Consider the following 20,537-nt stretch of genomic DNA (forward strand, 5'->3'; position numbering starts at 1 on the left):
AAGAACTAGTTGGTTTATTAACAAAGGTTTAACACTCACACGACACATTACCAGTTCATCCACCTGGCTCACAACCACCTGCCTCATCGTGGATGACCTAGACCCAACGGGCTGGGGTTTTATTGAGTCTTGTGAACATCACGTGATTGGCTAAGCCACTCACAACTCAACAGCTCTACAACTATTTTAAGTAGGAATTTAAATCAAGTGCCCCCATTTTGGAAAGGGCACTAGAACCCACAAATTTCCAAATGAAACTTAAATCAAATAAAAAATTTGGTTGCCGGGTGATTGGAATTCAGAAGAATGAGAGGTGATCTTATCGAAACATATAAGATTATGAGGGGGCTTGACAAGGTGGATGTAGAGAGGACGTTTCCACTGATGGGGGAGACTAGAACTCGGGGGCATGATCTTAGAATAAGGGGCCGCGCATTTAAAACTGAGATGAGGAGGAATTTCTTCTCTCAGTGGGTTGTAAATCTGTGGAAATTGCTGCCTCAGAGAGCTGTGGAAGCTGTGTCATTGAATAAATTTAAGAAACAGAAATAGACAGTTTCTTAAACGATAAGGGGTTATGGGAAGCGGGCGGGGAAGTGGAGCTGAGTCCATGATCGGATCAGCCATGATCGTATTAAATGTTGGAGCAGACTCGAGGGGCCGTATGGCCTACTTCTGCTCCTATTTCTTATGTTCTTATGTTGTTCTTATGATGCACTCCAATCGCTTCAGTGCTCACCTCTCGCGGAAGGCCGCGAACGTCAACAGTTCTACAAAGCGGTGAGTGTACTCACGGGTGCATACATAACTTCTTCCCTAAAGAAGAACCTCGAGACGGGGGGGACATGATGTACCAACCTGAGCTGCTGAACTCCCCAGACCCTCGGTCCAGGGCGACCCGTTCTGCGGACGCTGTCCCGGGTAAAGTTGTGCCTGAGATCCGAAGGCCCCATTAGATTCCGACTGATGAACTGAGGTGGGCAACAAAGACAGGTTCAGCTGTTATCCTGAGCGGCCGGTGAATGTAACGCGTGCAGTGCTCGCTTGTCCACCTCAATCTGAGCAGACCAAGTGAACACATTCTCTAAACATCAAACATAAGGTGAGAACGCCCAGACCATTCCACAACGGCCGCTGAGACTCTGAGAAAACCACAACTGAAAATCCCATCTGGAATATTTTTTGTAAAATCAAATTCCCATATTTTCAGAGCTTCAGCTGACATGAAATATCAACAACAGTTCCAATGTCCCACGGACCGGGACCCAGGAAAAAGCACGAGAGCAGGTTTAATGCAGAGCAAATAGCAGGCAAGAGCTGGGGCTCAGGAGACATGGGACCTGGGGAAGGATGGGCCAGGGAGTGAGCACACAGCACACAGACTGGGAGTGAGCAGTATAAGAAAAAAACTTGCATTATTTGGCTTACCCTATGATGTCCTTAGGATGTCCCAAAACATTTTAAATCATAGAATCAGAGAAATTTACAGCACGGAAGGAGGCCATTCGGCCCATCGTGTCCATGCCGGCCGACCAAGAGCTACCCAGCCTAATCCCACTTTCCAGCTCTCGCTCCATAGCCCTGTAGGTTACGGCACTTCAAGTGCACATCCAGGTACTTTTTAAATGTGGTGAGGGTTTCTGCCTTTACCACCCTTTCAGGCAGTGAGTTCCAGACCCCCACCACCCTCTGGGTGAAAACATTAACCCCACTCTAAACCTCCAGCAATTACTTTAAATCTGTCTCCCCTCTGTTAAGGGAAATAGGTCCTTCCTATTCACTCTATCTACTCCCCTCATAATTTTATACATCTCAATTAAGTCTCCCCTCAGCCTCCTCTGTTCCAAAGAAAACAACCCCAGCCTATCCAATCTTTCCTCGTAGCAAAAATTCTCCAGTCCAGGCAACATCCTGGTAAATCTCCTCTGTACCCTCTCTAGTGCAATCACACCTTTCCTATAATGTAGGGGTGACCAGAACTGCACGCAGTACTCCAGCTGTGGCCTAACTAGTGTTTTATACAGTTCAGACCTCCCTGCACTTATATTCTATGCCTCGGATAATAAAGGCAAGTATTCCATACGCCTTCTTAACCACCTTATCTACCTGGCCTGCTACCTTCAGGGATCTGTGGACCTGCACTCCAAGGTTCCTCTGTTCCTCTACACTTCTCAGTGTCCTACCGTTTACTGTGCAGTCACTGTTGGTATGTAGACAAACATGCCAATTTGCACTGAGGAAGATCTTACAATCGACAAATGAATGAAAAGTTGTGGGATCTTTAATATCATCATCATCATAGGTGGTCCCTCGAAACGAGAATGACCTGCTTCCACGCCAAAAAAAGAACAAGTTCACAGATGTTTCAATGAAGGACCTGAACTACATCCTGAAGAGTGGAAGATGCCTGTGCGTGGATTTTTTTCAGGTGTGGTGGCCATTGCACACCAAACACCACACGGGCTCGACAGAGCTATCTTTAACATGCACTTGTGCTAACAGACGGGGCCTCAATTTAACAAGTCATCCGAAAGATGGCACCTCTGACAGTGAAGCACTCCCGCACTACACTGCAGTGCCAGCCTAGATTTTACGTTCAAGTCCCTGGAGTGGGACTTGAACCCACAACCTTCTGACTCAGAGGCGAGAGAGTGCTGCCCACTGATGGAGTCACTGTTGCTTTGTAGTCAGGCATGGCAACCAATGTTCACACAGCAAGAGCCCACAAACTGACCAGTTAATTTGTTCTGGTGGTTTTGGTTGAGGGACGAATGTTGGCCACTGGGAGGGCTCGCTTGTTCCACTTCGCACAATGGAGTTTGTTACATCCATCTGAGCAGGTAGACAGGTTCTCAGTTCAACATTGGCAAAAGTGCAGCACTCCCTCTGTCAGCACGGCATTGAAGTGTCCACCTGGAATATGTGCTGAAGTCTCTGTGTGTGGGGCTTGGAACCCATAACCTTCTGACTCAGAGGCGATCGTGTTCCCAACTAACACAACCTGACAAACATGGAGAAAGGGTGAGAGAGATAGAGAGGGAGAGATATAGGTGGGTACAGAGAGAGGGAGAGCGGGGGAGATAGACAGAGGTAAATAGATAGATAGATGCACGCAGTAGCTAGTGCTAGGATACCTAATAGGTCTTAGGCTTAGAGACATCAGATGTGTGATAGTAGAAGTGCCCGTTTAGACTGTAAGAACTTAAGAAATAGGAGCAGGAGTCGGCCATTTGGCCCCTCGAGTCTGCTCCGCCATTTAATAAGATCATGGCTGATCTGATCATGGACTCAGTTCCACTTTCCTGCCTGTTCCCCAGAGATCCTTGACACCCTTGTCATTCAAAAATCTGTCTATCTCCACCTTGAATATATTCAATTACCCAGCCTCCACAGCTCTCTGGGGTAGAGAATTCCTAAGACCCTCTGAGAGAAGAAATTCCTCCTCATCTCCATCTTAAATGGGCGACCCCTTATTCTGAAACGATGCCCCCTAGTTCTAGATACCCCCACGAGGGGAAACATCCTCTCTGCATCTAACCTGTCAAACTCCCTCAGAATCTTGTACGTTTCAATAAGATCACCTGTGAGAGGAGAGTGAGGGTACAGAAAAGAGGGAGAGAGTGAGCGACAGAGAGAGATTGAGCGGAATGCAGTATACATCATCCTGCATGGTGATTTTGTACTATTCCAACCACCCCCCCCATCCCAATCCCCCAGTGGATCAGAGCTACCCGACTTTAGTACCGATCTCAGAGAGCTGTGACATATGAAACCGATATCCCACTCTCGAAACAAACCATGCCGGTGGCTGAATTTTAATTAGAACACTACAGCATCAATCATTCATACCAGCAGTATGACTGTATCTCTTGCCTCACTGCGATAACCTACGCATTTGGCTCCTGTTGGCATAGCTACAGACATCGTCCCAGGCGCAGCAACGAGCACAGACGAGCTTCGAGGCAGTCTGGTCATGCTCTGCGTAGACAGAGTTCACTCCGTCAGTAAGTCGTGTCGGGTCGGTCACTCAAGGCGGAGGCAGGGAGAGCTGAATCCAGTGTTCTCCCAACCAGGGAACTGCTCGAAAATGTCGCCCCGGCCAAGATAGAAAGAGCTTACGCTTTACAGCCAACGAAGTACTTTTATTGAAGTGCAGTCACTGTTGTAATGTGGGAAACGCGGTGGCCAATTTATGCACAGCAAGCTCCCACAAACAGCAAAGTGATAAGGGCCGGATCATCGGTTTTATTTTTCTGTTCGGGATTGTTTGGGAATGTTTCTTCTTCACCCACAGGGGGTCAATTTAATGAGGCGATAGTGTTATACGGACGATAGCGAATCAATCGCCCCTTATACAGTTGGATGCAGCAAGCACATGGCAACACCATCACCTCCAAATGTGAGCCATGGCCCAGTGGGCAGCACTCTCGCCTCGGAGTCAGAAGGTTGTGGGTTCAAGTCCCACTCCAGGGACTTGAGCACATAAATCTAGGCTGATACACCCAGTGCAGTGCTGAGGGAGTGCTGCACTGTCGGAGGTGTCTTCTTTTGGATGGACATTAAACCGAGGCCCCGTCTGCCCTCTCAGGTGGATGTAAAAGATCCCATGGCACTATTTCAAAGAGCAGCAGGGGAGTTATCTTCGGTGTCCTGGCCAATATTTATCCCTCAATCAACATAACAAAAACAGATTATCTGGGTCATTATCACATTGCTGTTTGTGGGAGCTTGCTGTGCACAAATTGGCTGCTGCGTTTCCCACATTACAACAGTGACTACACTCCAAAAGTACTTTGTTGGCTGTAAAGCGCTTTAAGGCCTATATAAATCCAAGTCATTCTTTCTTTCTTTTCCCTCCAAGTCACACACCATCCCGACTTGGAAATATATCGGCCGTTCCTTCATCGTCGCTGGGTCAAAATCCCGGAACTCCCTCCCAAACAGCACTGTGGGAGCACCTTCACCTCATGGACTGCAGCGATTCAAGAAGGCAGCTCACCACCTCCTTCTTATTCGGCAATTAGGGATGGGCAATAAATGCCGGCCTTGCCAGCGACGCCCACATCCAGAGAATGAACTAAAAAAAAGCCACTCCCAATTTTCCTTTCCATTGGGAGAAAGAAAAACTTGCATTTAGGAGTGTTGTCGGGCTGAAGGAGATTAGAGACAGTTACCACATACTGCATTCAACACCAAGTCCATAGAATCATAGACATTTACAGCACGGAAGGAGGCCATTTTGGCCCATTGTGTCCGTGCGCCGGCCAACCAAGAGCCACCCAGCCTAATCCCACTTTCCAGCTCTTGGTCCATAGCCCTGTAGGTTAAGGGCACATCCAAGTACTTTTTAAATGTGGTGAGGGTTTCTGCCTCTACCACCCTTTCAGGCAGTGAGTTCCAGATCCCCACCACCCTCTGGGTGAAAACATTTCCTCTCAAATCCCCTCTAAACCTCCCCCCAATTACTTTAAATCTATGCCCCTTGGTTGTTGCCCCCTCTGCCAAGGGAAATAGGTCCGTCCTATCCACTCTATCCAGGCCCCTCATAATTTTATACACCTCAATAAGGTCTCCCCTCAGCCTCCTCTGTTCCAAAGAAAAAAGATACAGCCTATCTAATCTTTAAATCCAACAGGAGTAAGGTAGCCATTAGCCATCTGGCGATCACAAAGCTGTCCCGCTAAATTGAGACGGATAATACCCACTTTATAGTTTCAGCCTCCACGACATTGTCGACTGGTCTGAGCTTGTTTCCTCAGTAAAGAACTATTTTTTCCTCTGGCCCGCTTTTGCCTATTCGGAGGCCACCTTTATTTTGAGCTCTGCGACTTAACCTGATTCAGCCGTGTTAATCGCTGTAATCTCGTCTCCACAAATCTTCTGAATGGATTGAGCACCTGCACAGCCCTACCACGCTCTGTCACCATGGTAACATTGCCTACAGCCAACCAATTAGCATACTGCTCCATATTCACTCGTCCCTCGCTATCACACCCCCTCCATCTCCACAGTTCCGAGCTACCAGCTTTCTATTCACATGCTTTATGTTAATTTTCTATCCGGCCTGTGCCCTCAATTCCATCTGGATTGGGTATCCAACGGGAGCAGGGTTTATAACTGAAGGCGAGCCACACATGATCGGCACCTGACCTGGACTGGAGACACCGAAGGGGGCCCCTATTGGATAGCTCTGCCAACGAGCCAGTGCGGGCACGATGGGCTGAATGGCCTCTTTCTGTGCGGTATCATTCTGTGATCCCAGAGCACTTCGTAGAGAGAACAGACACTGAGCAGGAAAGAAAGAGTAAATTGCATTCATATAGCGCCTTTCATGAGGAACCAAAAGTACACCACAGCCAATGGAATGCTTTTTAAAGTTATGAAGGCAAGTGCAGCAAACAATTCTCACACAGTCAGGTACCACAAACAGCACTGAGATAAAAGTTGTCCAGGACACCAGGAGAGCGCAACTGTTCAGCTTCAAATAGTGGCATGGCAGCCACAGTTTAAGGGCTCACTCAATGGGGAGCACCTCAGGGTATAGGCAGGGTATGTGCTCAGCTCCAGTCGTAGGGCTCCAACACACAACTTTCCGATTCAGGGGTGAGAGGGCTACCCACTGAGCCAAGGTGGCAACTGGGACTGGATATTTCTTAAGGGAAAAAGAAGGAGAGACTTACATTTATATAGCGCCTTTCACAACCTCAAGAGGCCAAAATGTGCTTTACAGCCAATGAAGTACTTTTTGGAGCGTAGTCACTGTTGTAATGTGGGAAACGCAGCAGCCAATTGGCGCACAGCAAGCTCCCACAAACAGAGACGTGATAATGACCCAGATAATCTGTTTTTAGTGATGTTGGTTGAGGGATAAATATTGGCCCCAGGACAACGGGGAGAACTCCCCTGCTCTTCTTAGAATAGTGTCACAGGACCTTTTAGATCCACTTGAGCTGGTTTAACATCGCCTCCAAGCAACAGCAGCAGAACAGCACTCCCTCAGCACTGCACCGGGGCGTCAGCCTGCAGTATGTGCTCAAGGCTCTGGAGTTAAACTGTTCACAGACGCACAACTCTAAGTGTGAAATGGCGGCACTAACTGAACTTGACTTGTGGTTTTCTCAGTCTATAATCACGTTCACGCCCCCCGCAGGAGTATCACTGAAGTGGATTAAAATCACATTGATCTTTATTCAATGTTCAGCTCCGGTGTTGCTCGAAATTCATCATCATCATAGGCGGTCCCTCGAACGAGGATGACTTGCTTCCACTAGTTCACAGATGTTTCAATGAAGGATCTGATGTTCCAGTCCTGAACTCCAGTTGAAGGGTGGAAGATGCCTGTGCGTGGATTTTTTTAACATGGGGTGGCCGTTGCACACCAGCCACCACACGGGCTTGACAGAGCTAGGTCTTGGTCCAGTGGCAAGGGTTAACCAGGACGACTGGAGACCTGCTCTGCTGCGCGGACCTAGTGCGCACACATATCGCAGTGTGGGCTGGGCCCGTGCTGCCCCTGGGCCCCCGCCTCTTCTGGGCCCCGTACCCTCATTCGCCGCACCTCCGCCCACAATGTTCCAATCCCGGCGCTCCAAGTATAGGCTAATGCATCATTTGATTGATTAGGTTCCCAGTCCTATCATTCTGTGTATTGCTCTTGTAATATCCCACGTTGCCAGCTCTGTTAAACGGCGACGGCATCAGCGTGAGGGGATCAGCAGCTCCCGCAACCACCTGTCTCACACAGCCTTCGTTCCTCTTTGGGAAATTATTGCGCTGCACAGCCGTCTACGAGGCAATGTTTCACAGGAGGCACTTTAATACTAGCAGACCCCCAGTGGCATTGCTCGCAGCGAAGTGAAACTCGGAATGCTAGCAGACCTCCATTAGCATTGCTCGCAGCGAGGTGAAACTCGGAATGCTAGCAGACCTCCAGTGGCATTGCTCGCAGCGAGGTGAAAATCAGAATACTAGCAGACCCCCAGTGGCATTGCTCGCAGCGAGGCGAAACTCGGAATGCTAGCAGACCCCCAGTGGCATTGCTCGCAGCGAGGCGAAACTCGGAATGCTAGCAGACCTCCAGTGGCATTGCTCGCAGCGAGGTGAAAATCAGAATACTAGCAGACCCCCAGTGGCATTGCTCACAGTCAAAACTTGGAATGCGAGCAGACCTCCAGTGGCATTGCTCACAGTCAAAACTCGGAATTCGAGCAGACCTCCTGTGGCATTGCTCAGTGAGTCATTACCCGGAATACTAGCAGACCCCCAGTGGCATTGCTCGCAGCGAGGTGAAAATCAGAATACTAGCAGACCCCCAGTGGCATTGCTCGCAGCGAGGTGAAAATCAGAATACTAGCAGACCCCCAGTGGCATTGCTCGCAGCGAGGTGAAAATCAGAATACTAGCAGACCCCCAGTGGCATTGCTCACAGCGAGGTGAAAATCAGAATACTAGCAGACCCCCAGTGGCATTGCTCGCAGTGAGGCGAAACTCGGAATGCTAGCAGACCTCCAGTGGCATTGCTCATAGTCAAAACTCGGAATGCGAGCAGACCTCCTGTGGCATTGCTCAGTGAGTCATTACCCGGAATACTAGCAGATCTCCAGTGGCATTGCTCGCAGTGAGGCGGAACAATTGATTTTAAATACTTGGAGGCATCCCTGCTATTCTTACTTCGTCCGTACGGTGGCATTGTAAACACATATGGCCAACGTGGAGCGGCTTGGAGGTCCCGACCTGCGTGAGAACACCAGCGGCAGGTCGGGGCCATAAAAGGAGTAATGTGGAGGCATACACGAGCTGGTGCAGGAGGGCAACGGCAGCGAAGAGTGACGTCAGCAAGGTCCAGGTCGGTGATTGGAGCGTGGGCAGATACAGCAGGAGCAGCGAGGTCGGGGCGAAGGAGCAGCGAGAGACTGTGGAGGGACGTGATTCAGGCCCAGGAGAGGCGTGAGTTCAGGGCCAGGGGCAGCAAGGGCCCAGCCCACACTGCGATACGTGTGCGCACTGGGTCCGTGCAGCAGAGCAGGTCTCCAGTCGTCCTGGTTAACCCTTGCCACTGGACCAAGACCTCGCTCTGTCAAGCCCGTGTGGTGGCTGGTGTGCAACGGCCACCCCACGTTAAAAAAATCCACGCACAGGCATCTTCCACCCTTCAGGATGTAGTTCGGGACCTGGAATATTAGGTCCTTCATTGAAACACCTGTGAACTCATCCCTTTTTTGGTGTGGAAGCAAGTCATCCCCATTTTGAGGGACTGCCTATGATGATGAGACACTAAAAACCAATGTTGCACGGCCTGTTAGTTTTACTTGCTTCAGATGGGGCACTGCAGTTTCCCTCGGCCTGTTACAACAAATACAACTAAACAATCGACCATTTCCTTCAACTAACTGTGAACAAGGGCACTCACCAGTGATATAAGTTTTGTACATAACACACACTTCCGTTAGGTGTTACACTTACTTCCTGTAACACTTACCCTGTCACACTTTGTATTGTGTCTGTAAGCACTTTAGTAATGACTCCACGAGTTAAGGTATTGTACTTGAACTGTGGTGACCTTAGTCCATTTATTACAGCTCCTGAGTGAGGGTACAGCACGGTGAGCTCCCCTTTATACCTGGTTACCTGTCGTGTACAGGTGACCCCCTAGGTCTCCACCAGTTGCACCCTCTGGTGGTGCAAGTATAGTGTACACAGTGTGAAGGTACATCCAGTCTTATGTAACTGTACACTGAGTGTACAGGGAATATGTTTATATTATACATACTCAACACTTTGTTCATTTGATATGACAGACTTTGACTTATTCCGTCTCTGTAAATCAGTGGCCCTGACGATAATACATTGTGTAGTATGTGGCACATTGTTATAAAAGCGCAAATCACATGAGCATTCACCATGAACAATGCCATGGGCGATCTGCTAGTATATAAATATAGGCCTTGTTTCTAGCACATCTCTCACACTTGAAAGTGTGACACATGGTAGTCTATTTGGCTTATATATATTCATAAACTAGCAACTAGACAGGTGAGGGATTCCCCCTTCCCCTCAGAGACACATCAAGGACAGGTGAGGCCCCTTCCTCCTCCATGGGAGAGACAGACAGCCATTTGGAAAATGAGGCGCCATGTAGCATTCCCACTGACCTCCCATTGGCTGACACACCGAGAAATGAGAACAGTCAGGTGGTCTACACTTGGAGTAAGAACCACTCGCCAGTCACACAGCAACATCGAAAGAAAGTCTTGCATTTATATGGCACCTTTCACAAGCACCGGACCTCCCAAAGTGCTTTACAGTCAATGAAATACCTTATGAGTCACTGTTGTAATGCAGGAAACGCGGTAGCCAATTTGTGCACAGCAAGCTCCCACAAACAGCAATGTGATAATGACATGATAATGTTTTCTAGTGATGTTAGTTGAAAGATAACTATTGGCCCAGGACAGGAGAGGAAAATTAAATAACAGAGACTATTAAAGAGAGAATCAGTGGTGAGCCTAATCTATATGCTGAATTCATTTGGATCAAATCACAAGAACATGAATTGAAAAGGAAATGTCATGGCAAAAGGTGTAAATGGAGACTGAACTCAGATCTGAGCAAAAGTTCATCTCTGCTCAGTGGAACAGGTGGGCTGATAGGCATGTTGGAACGGATGTCCCAGAAGTGGTGTTATATTATATACAATTTAAAAAACAGATCCAAACTTCGACATTAGAATGTAATGGGCTAACAATTACTTACCCGAGGGCACTGGGTGGACCTTCCTCTTTAACTGTTTGCTGGGCTTGGGAAAGACAGGCATTGTAACCGGGCGGATCACATCATTCTGCAACAACCATCATCTTTGTCCCAAGATCTTCTATCTGCAAAAAAAATTGCCAAATGAGTCTCTTGATCTAGGTGCTGGTAACTCCGCCCACTATCCCATTTCACATCATGCACATTACGCCCCTTGGCAATGGGCAACCTCACTCACTCTCCAGGATGGCTAGATAGAGTGTTGCAGCCCCAACCCTTGTGGCCGTGGGGGTTTTATGTTACAAGGGATGGTAGATGTTGATTGTCTCGTTGTCAGTCTCAGCCGAGAGTAGAATCGAGGGCACACTGTTTATTGTACATTGGGTCACTGACACTGTATGTCAATAAAACAATGAATTCTTTTCTCAATTCAGCAGGCGGTTTGAAACAAATGATTGATCTTTTGTGTGGAGACACCAGGCATTGTGATTTGAGTGTTTCTGATTCATCATTTCTCAACCATGTTTAAAAAAAACTTAATCTCCTGTGACAAAAATAAACTATATTGTAAGTGAACCCATCTTTCATTTTATTCATCCTGTCTAGCCTTACACCCACATTTTATTTCATACGGCATCATTTTCCTTCCCTTGTAAACAGAGCACTCTCAGACCTATTGTTGTTTGAGTCGACCAAAAGGAGGATAAATACAATGGCCATTGAATAAATTATTGTCCTTTGGTCAAGCAAGTTAAGTTACAACTGCATTTTTTTTTTTATGAAGCTGAAAATAAAAATTGAGATCAGGAGGGGAGACTAGACCTCAAATTAAAGTTAATTCTGCGATTAAACGAGCGCTGATGGGCAGAGGCCAAATTGTAGAACTGTCGCCAATTGAAAGGAACGATTGAAAAAGATGAAATTCGGCTCTGGCAGCAGCACAAGGCACGCGATAACGAATCAGCAGCCAGCTTTACTCTCCGCCCCAATACTGCGTTCAATTCAAGTAAAAGAAATATCGGGCGGCCAAATATGTGACAGAATTTTAGCTGGACTGAAGCTAAAAGACGACTAACATTTGGGAACAAAAGACTGGGCTAAAAAAGAACTGGGTCTAAATATCTTCCAAAAACTACCAACGGGATCTTTTACGTCCATCCGAGAGAACAGACGGGGCCTCAGTTTAACGTCTCATCTGAAAGACGGCACCTCTGACAGTGCAGCACTCCACTGGAGTGTCAGCCTAGATTTATGTGCTCAAGTCTCTGAACCTGTTTTCTCTCTGACTACAGATGTATCTCACCTGATCTTTTCCTCTGAAGGAAGGAAATGGATAGTGATGCGTGCCGTTAATTATTGGGCTTATTGTATAAATAGTAAAAGCCTCTGGAGTAAACAAACAGCTTGTGAAAGAGCAAAACATTATAACGCTGGCATCTTCAACTGCCCATGGAAAGAATTTCCCAATCTGACTTTAGAAATTTCTGTCTAATCATTTTATTACAAGTCTCTAAGGGCCCAATATTAAAGGAGGACTACTTTGTTGGAATTTTTCCGATAATCAACCAATTAACAATATAAATATTTAAAAATGGGCGCATGTCCCTTTTAAGCAACCCCATTGGCCAATAGCAATTGTCCCAACTTTCCAAATGTTGGAGTCGTTTTCTAGGAATCTTATTAAGACTTGCATTTATATAGCGCCTTTCATGACCACCGGACGTCTAACAGTGCTTTACAGTCAATGAAATACTTTTGAAATGTAGTCACTGCTGTAATGTGGGAAACGCGGCAGCCAATGTGCACACAGCAAGCTCCCACACACAGCAATATGATAATGACAAGATAATCTGTTTCTGTTAAGTTGATTGAGGGATAAATATTGGTCCCAGAACACCGGGGAAAACTCCCCTGCTCTTCTTTGAAATAGTGCCATGGGATCTTTTACATTCACCTGAGAGAGCAGACGGGACCTCGGTTTAAAGTCTCATCCAAAAGATAGCACCTCCGACAGTGCAGCACTTCCTCAGCATTCATCATCATCATCATAGGCAGTTCCTCAAAATCGAGGAAGACTTGCTTCCACTCTAAAAGTGAGTTATTAGATGACTGAACAGTCCAATACAGGAATTACAGTCTCTGTCACAGGTGGGACAGTTGTTGAAGGAAAGGGAGGGTGGGACAGGTTTGCCGCACGCTCCTTCCGCTGCCTGCGCTTGATTTCTGCATGCTCTCGACGATGAGACTCGAGGTGCACAGCACCCTCCTGGATGCTCTTCCTCCATTTAGGGCGGTCTTTGGCCAGGGACTCCCAGGTGTCGGTGGAGATGTTGCATTTTATCAAGGAGGCTTTGAGGGTGTCCTTGAAATGTTTCCTCTGCCCACCTGGGGCTCGCTTGCCGTGTAGGAGTTCCGAGCAGAGTGCTTGCTTTGGGAGTCTTGTGTCGGGCAAGCGAACAATGTGGCCCGCCCAACGGAGCTGGTCGAGTGTGGTCAGTGCTTCGATGCTGGCGATGTTGGCCTGATCGAGAGTCACTAACATTGATGCATCTGTCCTCCCAGGGGATTTACAGGATCTTGTGGAGGATCTCAGCACTACTCTGGGAGTGTCAGCCGAGATGTTTTGTGCTCAAGTCCCTGGAGTGGGACTGGAACCCACAACCTTCTGACTCAGAGGCGAGGGTGCCATCCACTGAGCCACAGCTGATTGGTTGACAGAGATCATGTGACCTTTCAACTCTTGGAGAGGTGCCACTACTGATGGTGTCCTTTTCCAGCTAGCTTATTGGCTGCTGCCAAGTACAGCACGCACCTGAATATTCCTTGTTTGACAGGGTTCTGGACCAACAGCAATGAGGTTTGGATGGGCGGGCTGTGGGCTTCAGCAGACTGTGGGTTATATCGTATTGATTCATTGGCCCCTGGTAACTCAGTGCCACTGCTGCTCATTGACTGGGTTTGGCCCACGGAACAATGTGACCAAAAAACCCTCGCCAGTCGTTGGTCCATAATAGCCACTGCTCATTGTTAGGTTGCAACCATGCGACGACAGGAAGGACCTGCATCACAATGGCAAAGTGACTTCACTGAGCAATTTCAACTCAAATTTCTTTCGCTTCAAGAAAAGTTCAGTTCAAAGACATGTTACTAGAACTATGTTGATGCCTCAGTTTATCTATACAACATAGGAACTGCTAGACCGGTAAAAAAATCACTGTCCATCCATTTCACCTTGTACCATTCTGGTAGAACAATGGAAATATGAGCGGAAGTAGACCATTCAGCCCCTCGAGTCTGCTCCGCCATTCAATGAGATCATGGCTAATCTTCTCCCTCAACTCCACTTTCCTGCACTATCCCCATATCCTTTGACTCACTTAATATCCAAAAATCTATCGATCTCTGTCTTGAATATACTCAAGACTGAGCTTCCAGAGGCCTTTGGGGTAAAGAATTCCAAAGATTCACCACCCTCTGAGTGAAGACGTTTCTCCTCATCTCAGTCCTAAATAGCCGACCCCTTATTCTGAGACTGCGAGCCCTGGTTCTACTCTCCCCAGCCAGGGGGAAACATCTTCCCTGTCAAGCCCTGAAAGAATTTTGTATGTTTCAATGATTCTTCTAAACTCTGGAGAATATAGGTTTAGTGTGCTCAATCTCCTCATAGGATAATCCCCCCATCCCAGAAATCAGTCTGGTGAACCTTCGTTGCACTCCCTCAATGGCAAGTATATCCTTCCTTAGGTAAGGAGACCAAAACTGTACACAATACTCCAGGTGCAGTCTCACCAGGGCCCTATATAATTGCAGTAAGACATCTTTACTCTTATACTCAAATCCTCTTGCAATAAACACACCATTTGCTTTAATTGCTTGCTATCCCTGCATGTTAACTTTCAGTGATTCGTGTACAAGGACACCAACATTTCCCAATCTCTCACCATCTAAAAGATACTCTGCTTTTCTAGTAGCCTGATACAATGATAATGGAGTTATTGACTCCAATTAATCTTTATGGTCAAGGTGTCAGCTGTGGCTCAGTGGGTAGCACTTTCGCCTCTGAGTCAGAAGGTTGTGGGTTTAAGTCCCACTCCAGGGCGTTCAGCATAAAAATTTTGGCTGGAACTGCAGTGCAGTGCTGAGAGAGTGCCGCACTGTCGGAGGGGCCGTCTTTCGGATGAGACGTTAACCGAGGCCCCGTCTGCTCTCTCAAGGGGACGTAAAAAATTCCATGGCACTATTTTAAAGAAGAGCAGGGGAGTTATCCCCGGTGTCCTGGGCCAATATTTATCCCTCAATCAACATAACAAAAACAGATTATCTGGGTCATTATCACATTGCTGCTTGTGGGAGCTGGCTGTGCGCAAATTGACTGCCGTGTTTCCCACATTACAGCAGGCCAAAAGTACTTAATTGGCTGTAAAGCGCTTTGAGATGTCCGGTAGTGGTGAAAGGTGCTATATAAATGCAAGTCTTTCTTTTCTATCAATGAGTCTCCAACAGACTGCGACACAAGGTGAGGAAAACCCCCAGTGGGGTGAGCTTTGGGAAGCAGAGATCTAAAGCCACTTGTTCCTCCTGAGCCACACTACACTCCCCACAAGTCACGGCTGAATTTACTCATATACTGTATGTTGTTTTCTGAAAGTAATGATCTAATTTGCATTTGATTTGACACTAACCGCTTCCACCGGCTCCGAGGGAGCCTGTTCCATAGATTGACCATTGGCTCACTGACATATTCTTTCGCCAGATTACTTCTGAAATTATCCCCCCTTGAAGCACAGGCCATGTCCTCTGGCTCTTCTGTTCTGGACAAGGTGAAATAGAACTTCCCTCTGCTCTTCTTCGAATAGTGCAGTGAGATCTTTTACATCCAGGGCAGACAGGGCCTCGGTTTAACGTCTCATCCGAAAGGCGGCACCTCCGACTGTGCAGCACTCCTTCAGTACTGCACTGCGAGTGTCAGCTGAGATCATATGCTCAGATCTCTGGAGTGGGACTTGAACCCAGAACCTTCTGACTCAGAGGCGCGCGAGTGCTAGCCACTGAGCCACGACTGATATCGCGTAGTGTATTATTCTGCTACATGGTCCGACTTGTTCTAACCAGGCTTAGTCGGAGGTCAGAGAGTGGCTTTTCCTCTGCGGTGTGACAGCTACTCGTGAATTTCAGGCTCCTCCCAAAGTTGGGAAAAGAAAAACAGAGGAAATAATTGGCTGTCAGTCTGATGATCCACGGTTGAAAGAGGGTGTTTGGGTGGGGCAGAGACACGAGAACAAGAAGGTAAAAGTTAAAACCACTGTAATGTGTGCGCCTGTGAGTATGCTTACAGATTTGCTGAGCCAGTGTGAGTGGCTTAGCCAGTCATGTGATGTTCACAAGACTCAATAAAACCCCAGCCAGATGGGTTCGGGGGATCCACGATGAGGCAGGTGGTTGTGAGCCTGCTGGGTGAACTGGGAATGTGTCGTGTGATTGTTAAACCTTTTGCTAATAAACCAACTCGTTCTTAATACCAATGTGTTACTATGAATTCTTAAGCAAAGAACCCATAAAGCAAATATATTACATCTAGCAACATGGCCTGATACTAATAGAACTGATACTTTTGGGGAGAGCTAACGAGGCAAGGGTATACACATTAAATGGTAGGACACTGAGAAGTGTGGAAGAACAGAGGGGCCTTGGAGTGCATGTCCACAGATCCCTGACGGTATCAGGATAAGGTGGTTAAGAAAGCATATGGGATACTTTCCGAGGCATAGAATACAAGAGAAGGGGGATTATGTTAGAACTGTATACAACACTAGTTGTGACACGGCTGGAGTACTGCGTACAGTTCTGGTCACCACATTACAGGAAAGATGTGATTACACTAGAGAGGGTACAGAGGAGATTTACCAGGATGTTGTCTGGACTGGAGAATTTTAGCTATGAGCAAAGATTGGACAGGCTGGGGTTGTTTTCTTTAGAACAGAGGAAACTGAGGGGAGATCTTATTGAGGTGTATAAAATTATGAGGGTGGATAGAGGGGATAGGATGGACCCTATTTCCCTTAGCAAGTGGTAGGAGGTTTAGAGGGGATTTGAGGGGAAATGTTTTCACCCAGAGGAAGTGGGGGTCTGGAACTCACTGCCTGTGGGGTGGTAGAGGCAGAAACCCTCATCACATTTAAAAAGTAATTGGAGGTGTTCTTTAAGTGCCGTAACCTACAGGGCTACGGACCAAGAGCTGGAAAGTGGGATGAGGCTGGATAACTCTTTGTCGGCCGGCGCGGACACGATGGGCTGAATGGCCTCCTTCCATGCCGTAAATTTCTATGATTCCCACCCGGAATGGAGTCACATTCACTGTCCATTTTATTGCCCTGCAAGGTGAGGTTAATATTTGACTGGTCCCATTCACTCATCATCGTTATACGCGCTGATCTACATTGCTCCTGTTTCAGCAATGGGTGCGGCTGCTGCCACCAAAATGCACAGCTTCAGTGTTATTTGTCTTAAGATAGTTCAGTCTTTCGCTTTACAACCTTGGATTCTCCACATTGTACAGCACTAATTCCAGGCTCTACCAGTTCAAATGTGGGTTTATTCACCGTTGGGAATGAAGGCCATTTCACAGCATATATCCAAGCTCAATCTTTATACAGGTCGAACCTCCCTGGTCCGGCACCCTCTGGACCTGACCTGTGCTGAATGAGGGATTTTTCCGGATGAGGGGAGGTCATTGGCCCGGGGTTGGGGAGCAGCCCGAGCGGGCCCAGAAGAGTCGGCGCGGCCTGAGGACGCGGCCTGTAGGCCAGACCCTTCCCCACCCCCTGGAGGGAGCGCTGTGTGGCGAGGAGCGACCGGCCCGAGGACTGTGGCTGCGGGAGTTCCAGCAGGGCGAGGAGGAGGAGGAGGGCAGAGGCAGACGATAACCCCGACATCGAGGAGAAAGATTATATTGGTGAGTACCCTGTATGAATTTTTTTTTAATGTATGTTCTGAGACCGGGGAAGGATTTTGACCGGCTGCGTTCTACGCATGCCCCACCCCGTGGCCGGGAATGGTGCCGGACGAGAGGTGGTACCGGATAAGGGCATCCCGGATAAGAGGTGTTCAACCTGTACAAGTAACTTCAGATCGCGGATTGCGCCCTTTTCACAGGAGCAGCGGCGCGAGATAAACCGGAGCCGAGACTCCTGGTGGAAGACGTTGAGAACACTGACGTTGATGCTCCTATCCTGCCAATGGATTTGTAGGATTTTGCGGAGGCAGCGTTGGTGGTACTTCTCCAGCGCCTTGAGGCGTTTGCTGAGCATAGTCCATATCTTTGAAGCATAAAGGAGGGCGGGTATCACTACTGCTCTGTAGACCATGAGCTTGGTGCCGGGTTTGAGATCCTGGTCTTCAAACACTCTCTTCCTCAGGTGACCGAAGGCTGCACTGGCGCACTGAAGGCGGCGTTGGACTTCATCATCGATGTTTGTTCTCGCTGACAGAAGGCTCCCAAGGTATGGAAAGTGGTCATCTCTGTGACAGAGACTGTAGATCCCGCATCGGACTCATCAGTCACCTTAGAACTCATATACGTGTGAAAGCAAGTCATCCTCGACTCCGGGGGACTGGCTAAGAAGAAGCAGGAAGAAGTCGAACAGTGACAGAGCCGCTATTGTGGTCTTGGTTAGAAGGGCAATTCAGGGTTAATGAACTGACACTCCCCAACAGCAACTCATTTTATTCTTCTTTCCTTCCACAAGGCGCTCGTGCTCCGTACAAATAATACTCCACAAAGCTTTATTAGTCTTATTAAACCAACCCAGAGCTCCACACATTTATGCGATATTACGATATTATTATACATTAATAATTAAACCACCAGGCTGACAGTGCAGAAGGCAGTCTCCGGTTCGTTGGCAGCAGTCACTTGGTTTTTAAATTCCTATCCTCGTCTTCAAATCCCTCCATGGCCTCGCCCCTCCCTATCTCGGTAACCTCCTCCAGTCCCACAATCGTCCGAGATCTGTGTATTCCTTCAACTCTGGCCTCGTGGACACCCCCGATTTCCTTCTCCCTACCATTGGTGGCCGTGCCTTCAGCCGCCTGGGCCAAAGCTCTGGAATTCCCTCCATAAACCTCTCGCCCTCTCTCCCCTCCTTTAAGACACTCCCTATCTCTGCAATCTCCTCCAGCCCTGCAACCTCACCGAGATCCCTGCCCTCCTCTAATTCTGCCCTCTTGAGCATCCCTGATTATAGTCGCTCCACCATCGGTGGCCGTGCCTTCAGCTGCCAAGGTCCTAAACTCTGGAACTCCCTCCCTAAACCTTTGGCTATTAAGGGAATCAAAGAAATATCGGAAAGTGCAGGAAAGTGGAGTTGAGGTGGATCAGCCATGATCTTATTGAATGGCGGGGCAGGCTCGAGGAGCCGAATGGCATACTTCTTATGTTCTTAAAACCTACCTCTTTGACCAAGCTTTTGGTCACCTACCCCAATATCTCCTTATGGGGTTCGGTGTCAATTTTAGTCTGATTACGTTCCTGAGAAGCGTCTTGGGACGTTTCACTACATTAAGGGTGTTACACAAATGCTGTTTCGGTGCACACCATGGATCACCGTGGGTCACATCTAAAGTATTACACAACACAAAATTGAAAGAATACAATTATTCCCCTGCCTACTGAGCTACATTACAAACTAACTGTTTGAATTTGCTGCTGTTTCAGGAGTGGACGGCAGAAGATCGACTGATGGTTAGGGAGCCCAGCTACGTAGATTCGGCAATAACGTGTATTTATATAGCGCCTTTAACGTAGTGAAACGTCCCAAGGCGCTTCAGGGGAGCTATGTGCTAAAAGAATTGACACCGAGCCGCATAAGTAGAAATTAGCGCATGTGACCAAAAGCTTGGTCAGAGAGGTAGGTTTTAAGGAGCGTCTTGAAGGAGGAAAGAGAAGTAGAGAGGCGGAGAGGTTTAGGGAGGGAGTTCCAGAGCTTGGGGCCCAGACAACAGAAGGCACGGCCACCGATGGTGGAGCGATTATAATCAGGGATGCTCAGGAGGGCAGAATTAGAGGAGCACAGACATCTCGGGGGGGTTGTGGGGCTGGAGGAGATTACAGAGATAGGGAGGGAATTTGAAAACAAGGATGATATTCTGTCCTAAGGGAGCAATGGATGGGAATTATCAGGAGGCTGAATGTAATCCAACTAAGGGTCATAAATATAAGATAGTTACCAATAAATCTAATCGGGAATTCAGGAGAAACTTCTTTACCCAGAGAGTGGCGAGAATGTGGAACTCGCTGCCACAGGGAGTGTTGGGGCGAATAGTATCGATGCATTTAAGAGGAACAACTTGCATTTATATAGCGCCTTTAACGTAGTAAAATATTCCAAGTACACGAGGGAGGAGCAGAAGGATATGGTGATAGGGTGAGAAGAAGAGGGGTGGGAGGGGGCTGGTGTAGAGCATAAACACCGGCACGGACAGGTTGGGCCCATTGGCCTGTTTCTGTGCTGTACATTCGATGTAATTTGGCCGTCAAAGAGACTGGAGCCTGTCACATGTCAGTAGTGTAATGGAGCACACTGACACGAGCAGGCAGGCACACAGGACACTGTTCCTTTCTCTGGAGTATCTCTGCAGGGCAATAACAGCACGGGAAGCCTCCATCATAAGAACACAAGAAATAGGAGCAGGAGTCGGCCATTTGGCCCCTCGAGCCTGCTCCGCCATTCAATAAGATCATGGCTGATCTGATCATGGACTCAGCTCCACTTCCCTGCCCGCTCCCCATA

General features: G+C 47.9%; 1 protein-coding gene across 1 annotated transcript in view; it reads right to left on the minus strand.

The window, feature by feature from the left end:
* The window catches only part of LOC139235168 (protein transport protein Sec24B-like), a 57,258-nt gene extending 39,202 nt beyond the window's left edge, over window positions 1-18,056 (minus strand). Inside the window, exons 1-2 of the mRNA XM_070866388.1 lie at window positions 17,825-18,056; window positions 859-971 (exon numbers count right to left, since the gene is read on the minus strand). Of these exons, the coding sequence (XP_070722489.1) occupies window positions 859-971; window positions 17,825-18,056 (345 nt within the window). The remainder of the gene's footprint in view (window positions 1-858; window positions 972-17,824) is intronic.
* Between the last annotated feature and the right edge of the window lie 2,481 nt (window positions 18,057-20,537).

Source organism: Pristiophorus japonicus, chromosome 22 (genome assembly GCF_044704955.1).
Source record: "Pristiophorus japonicus isolate sPriJap1 chromosome 22, sPriJap1.hap1, whole genome shotgun sequence".
NCBI lineage: Eukaryota > Metazoa > Chordata > Chondrichthyes > Pristiophoridae > Pristiophorus > Pristiophorus japonicus.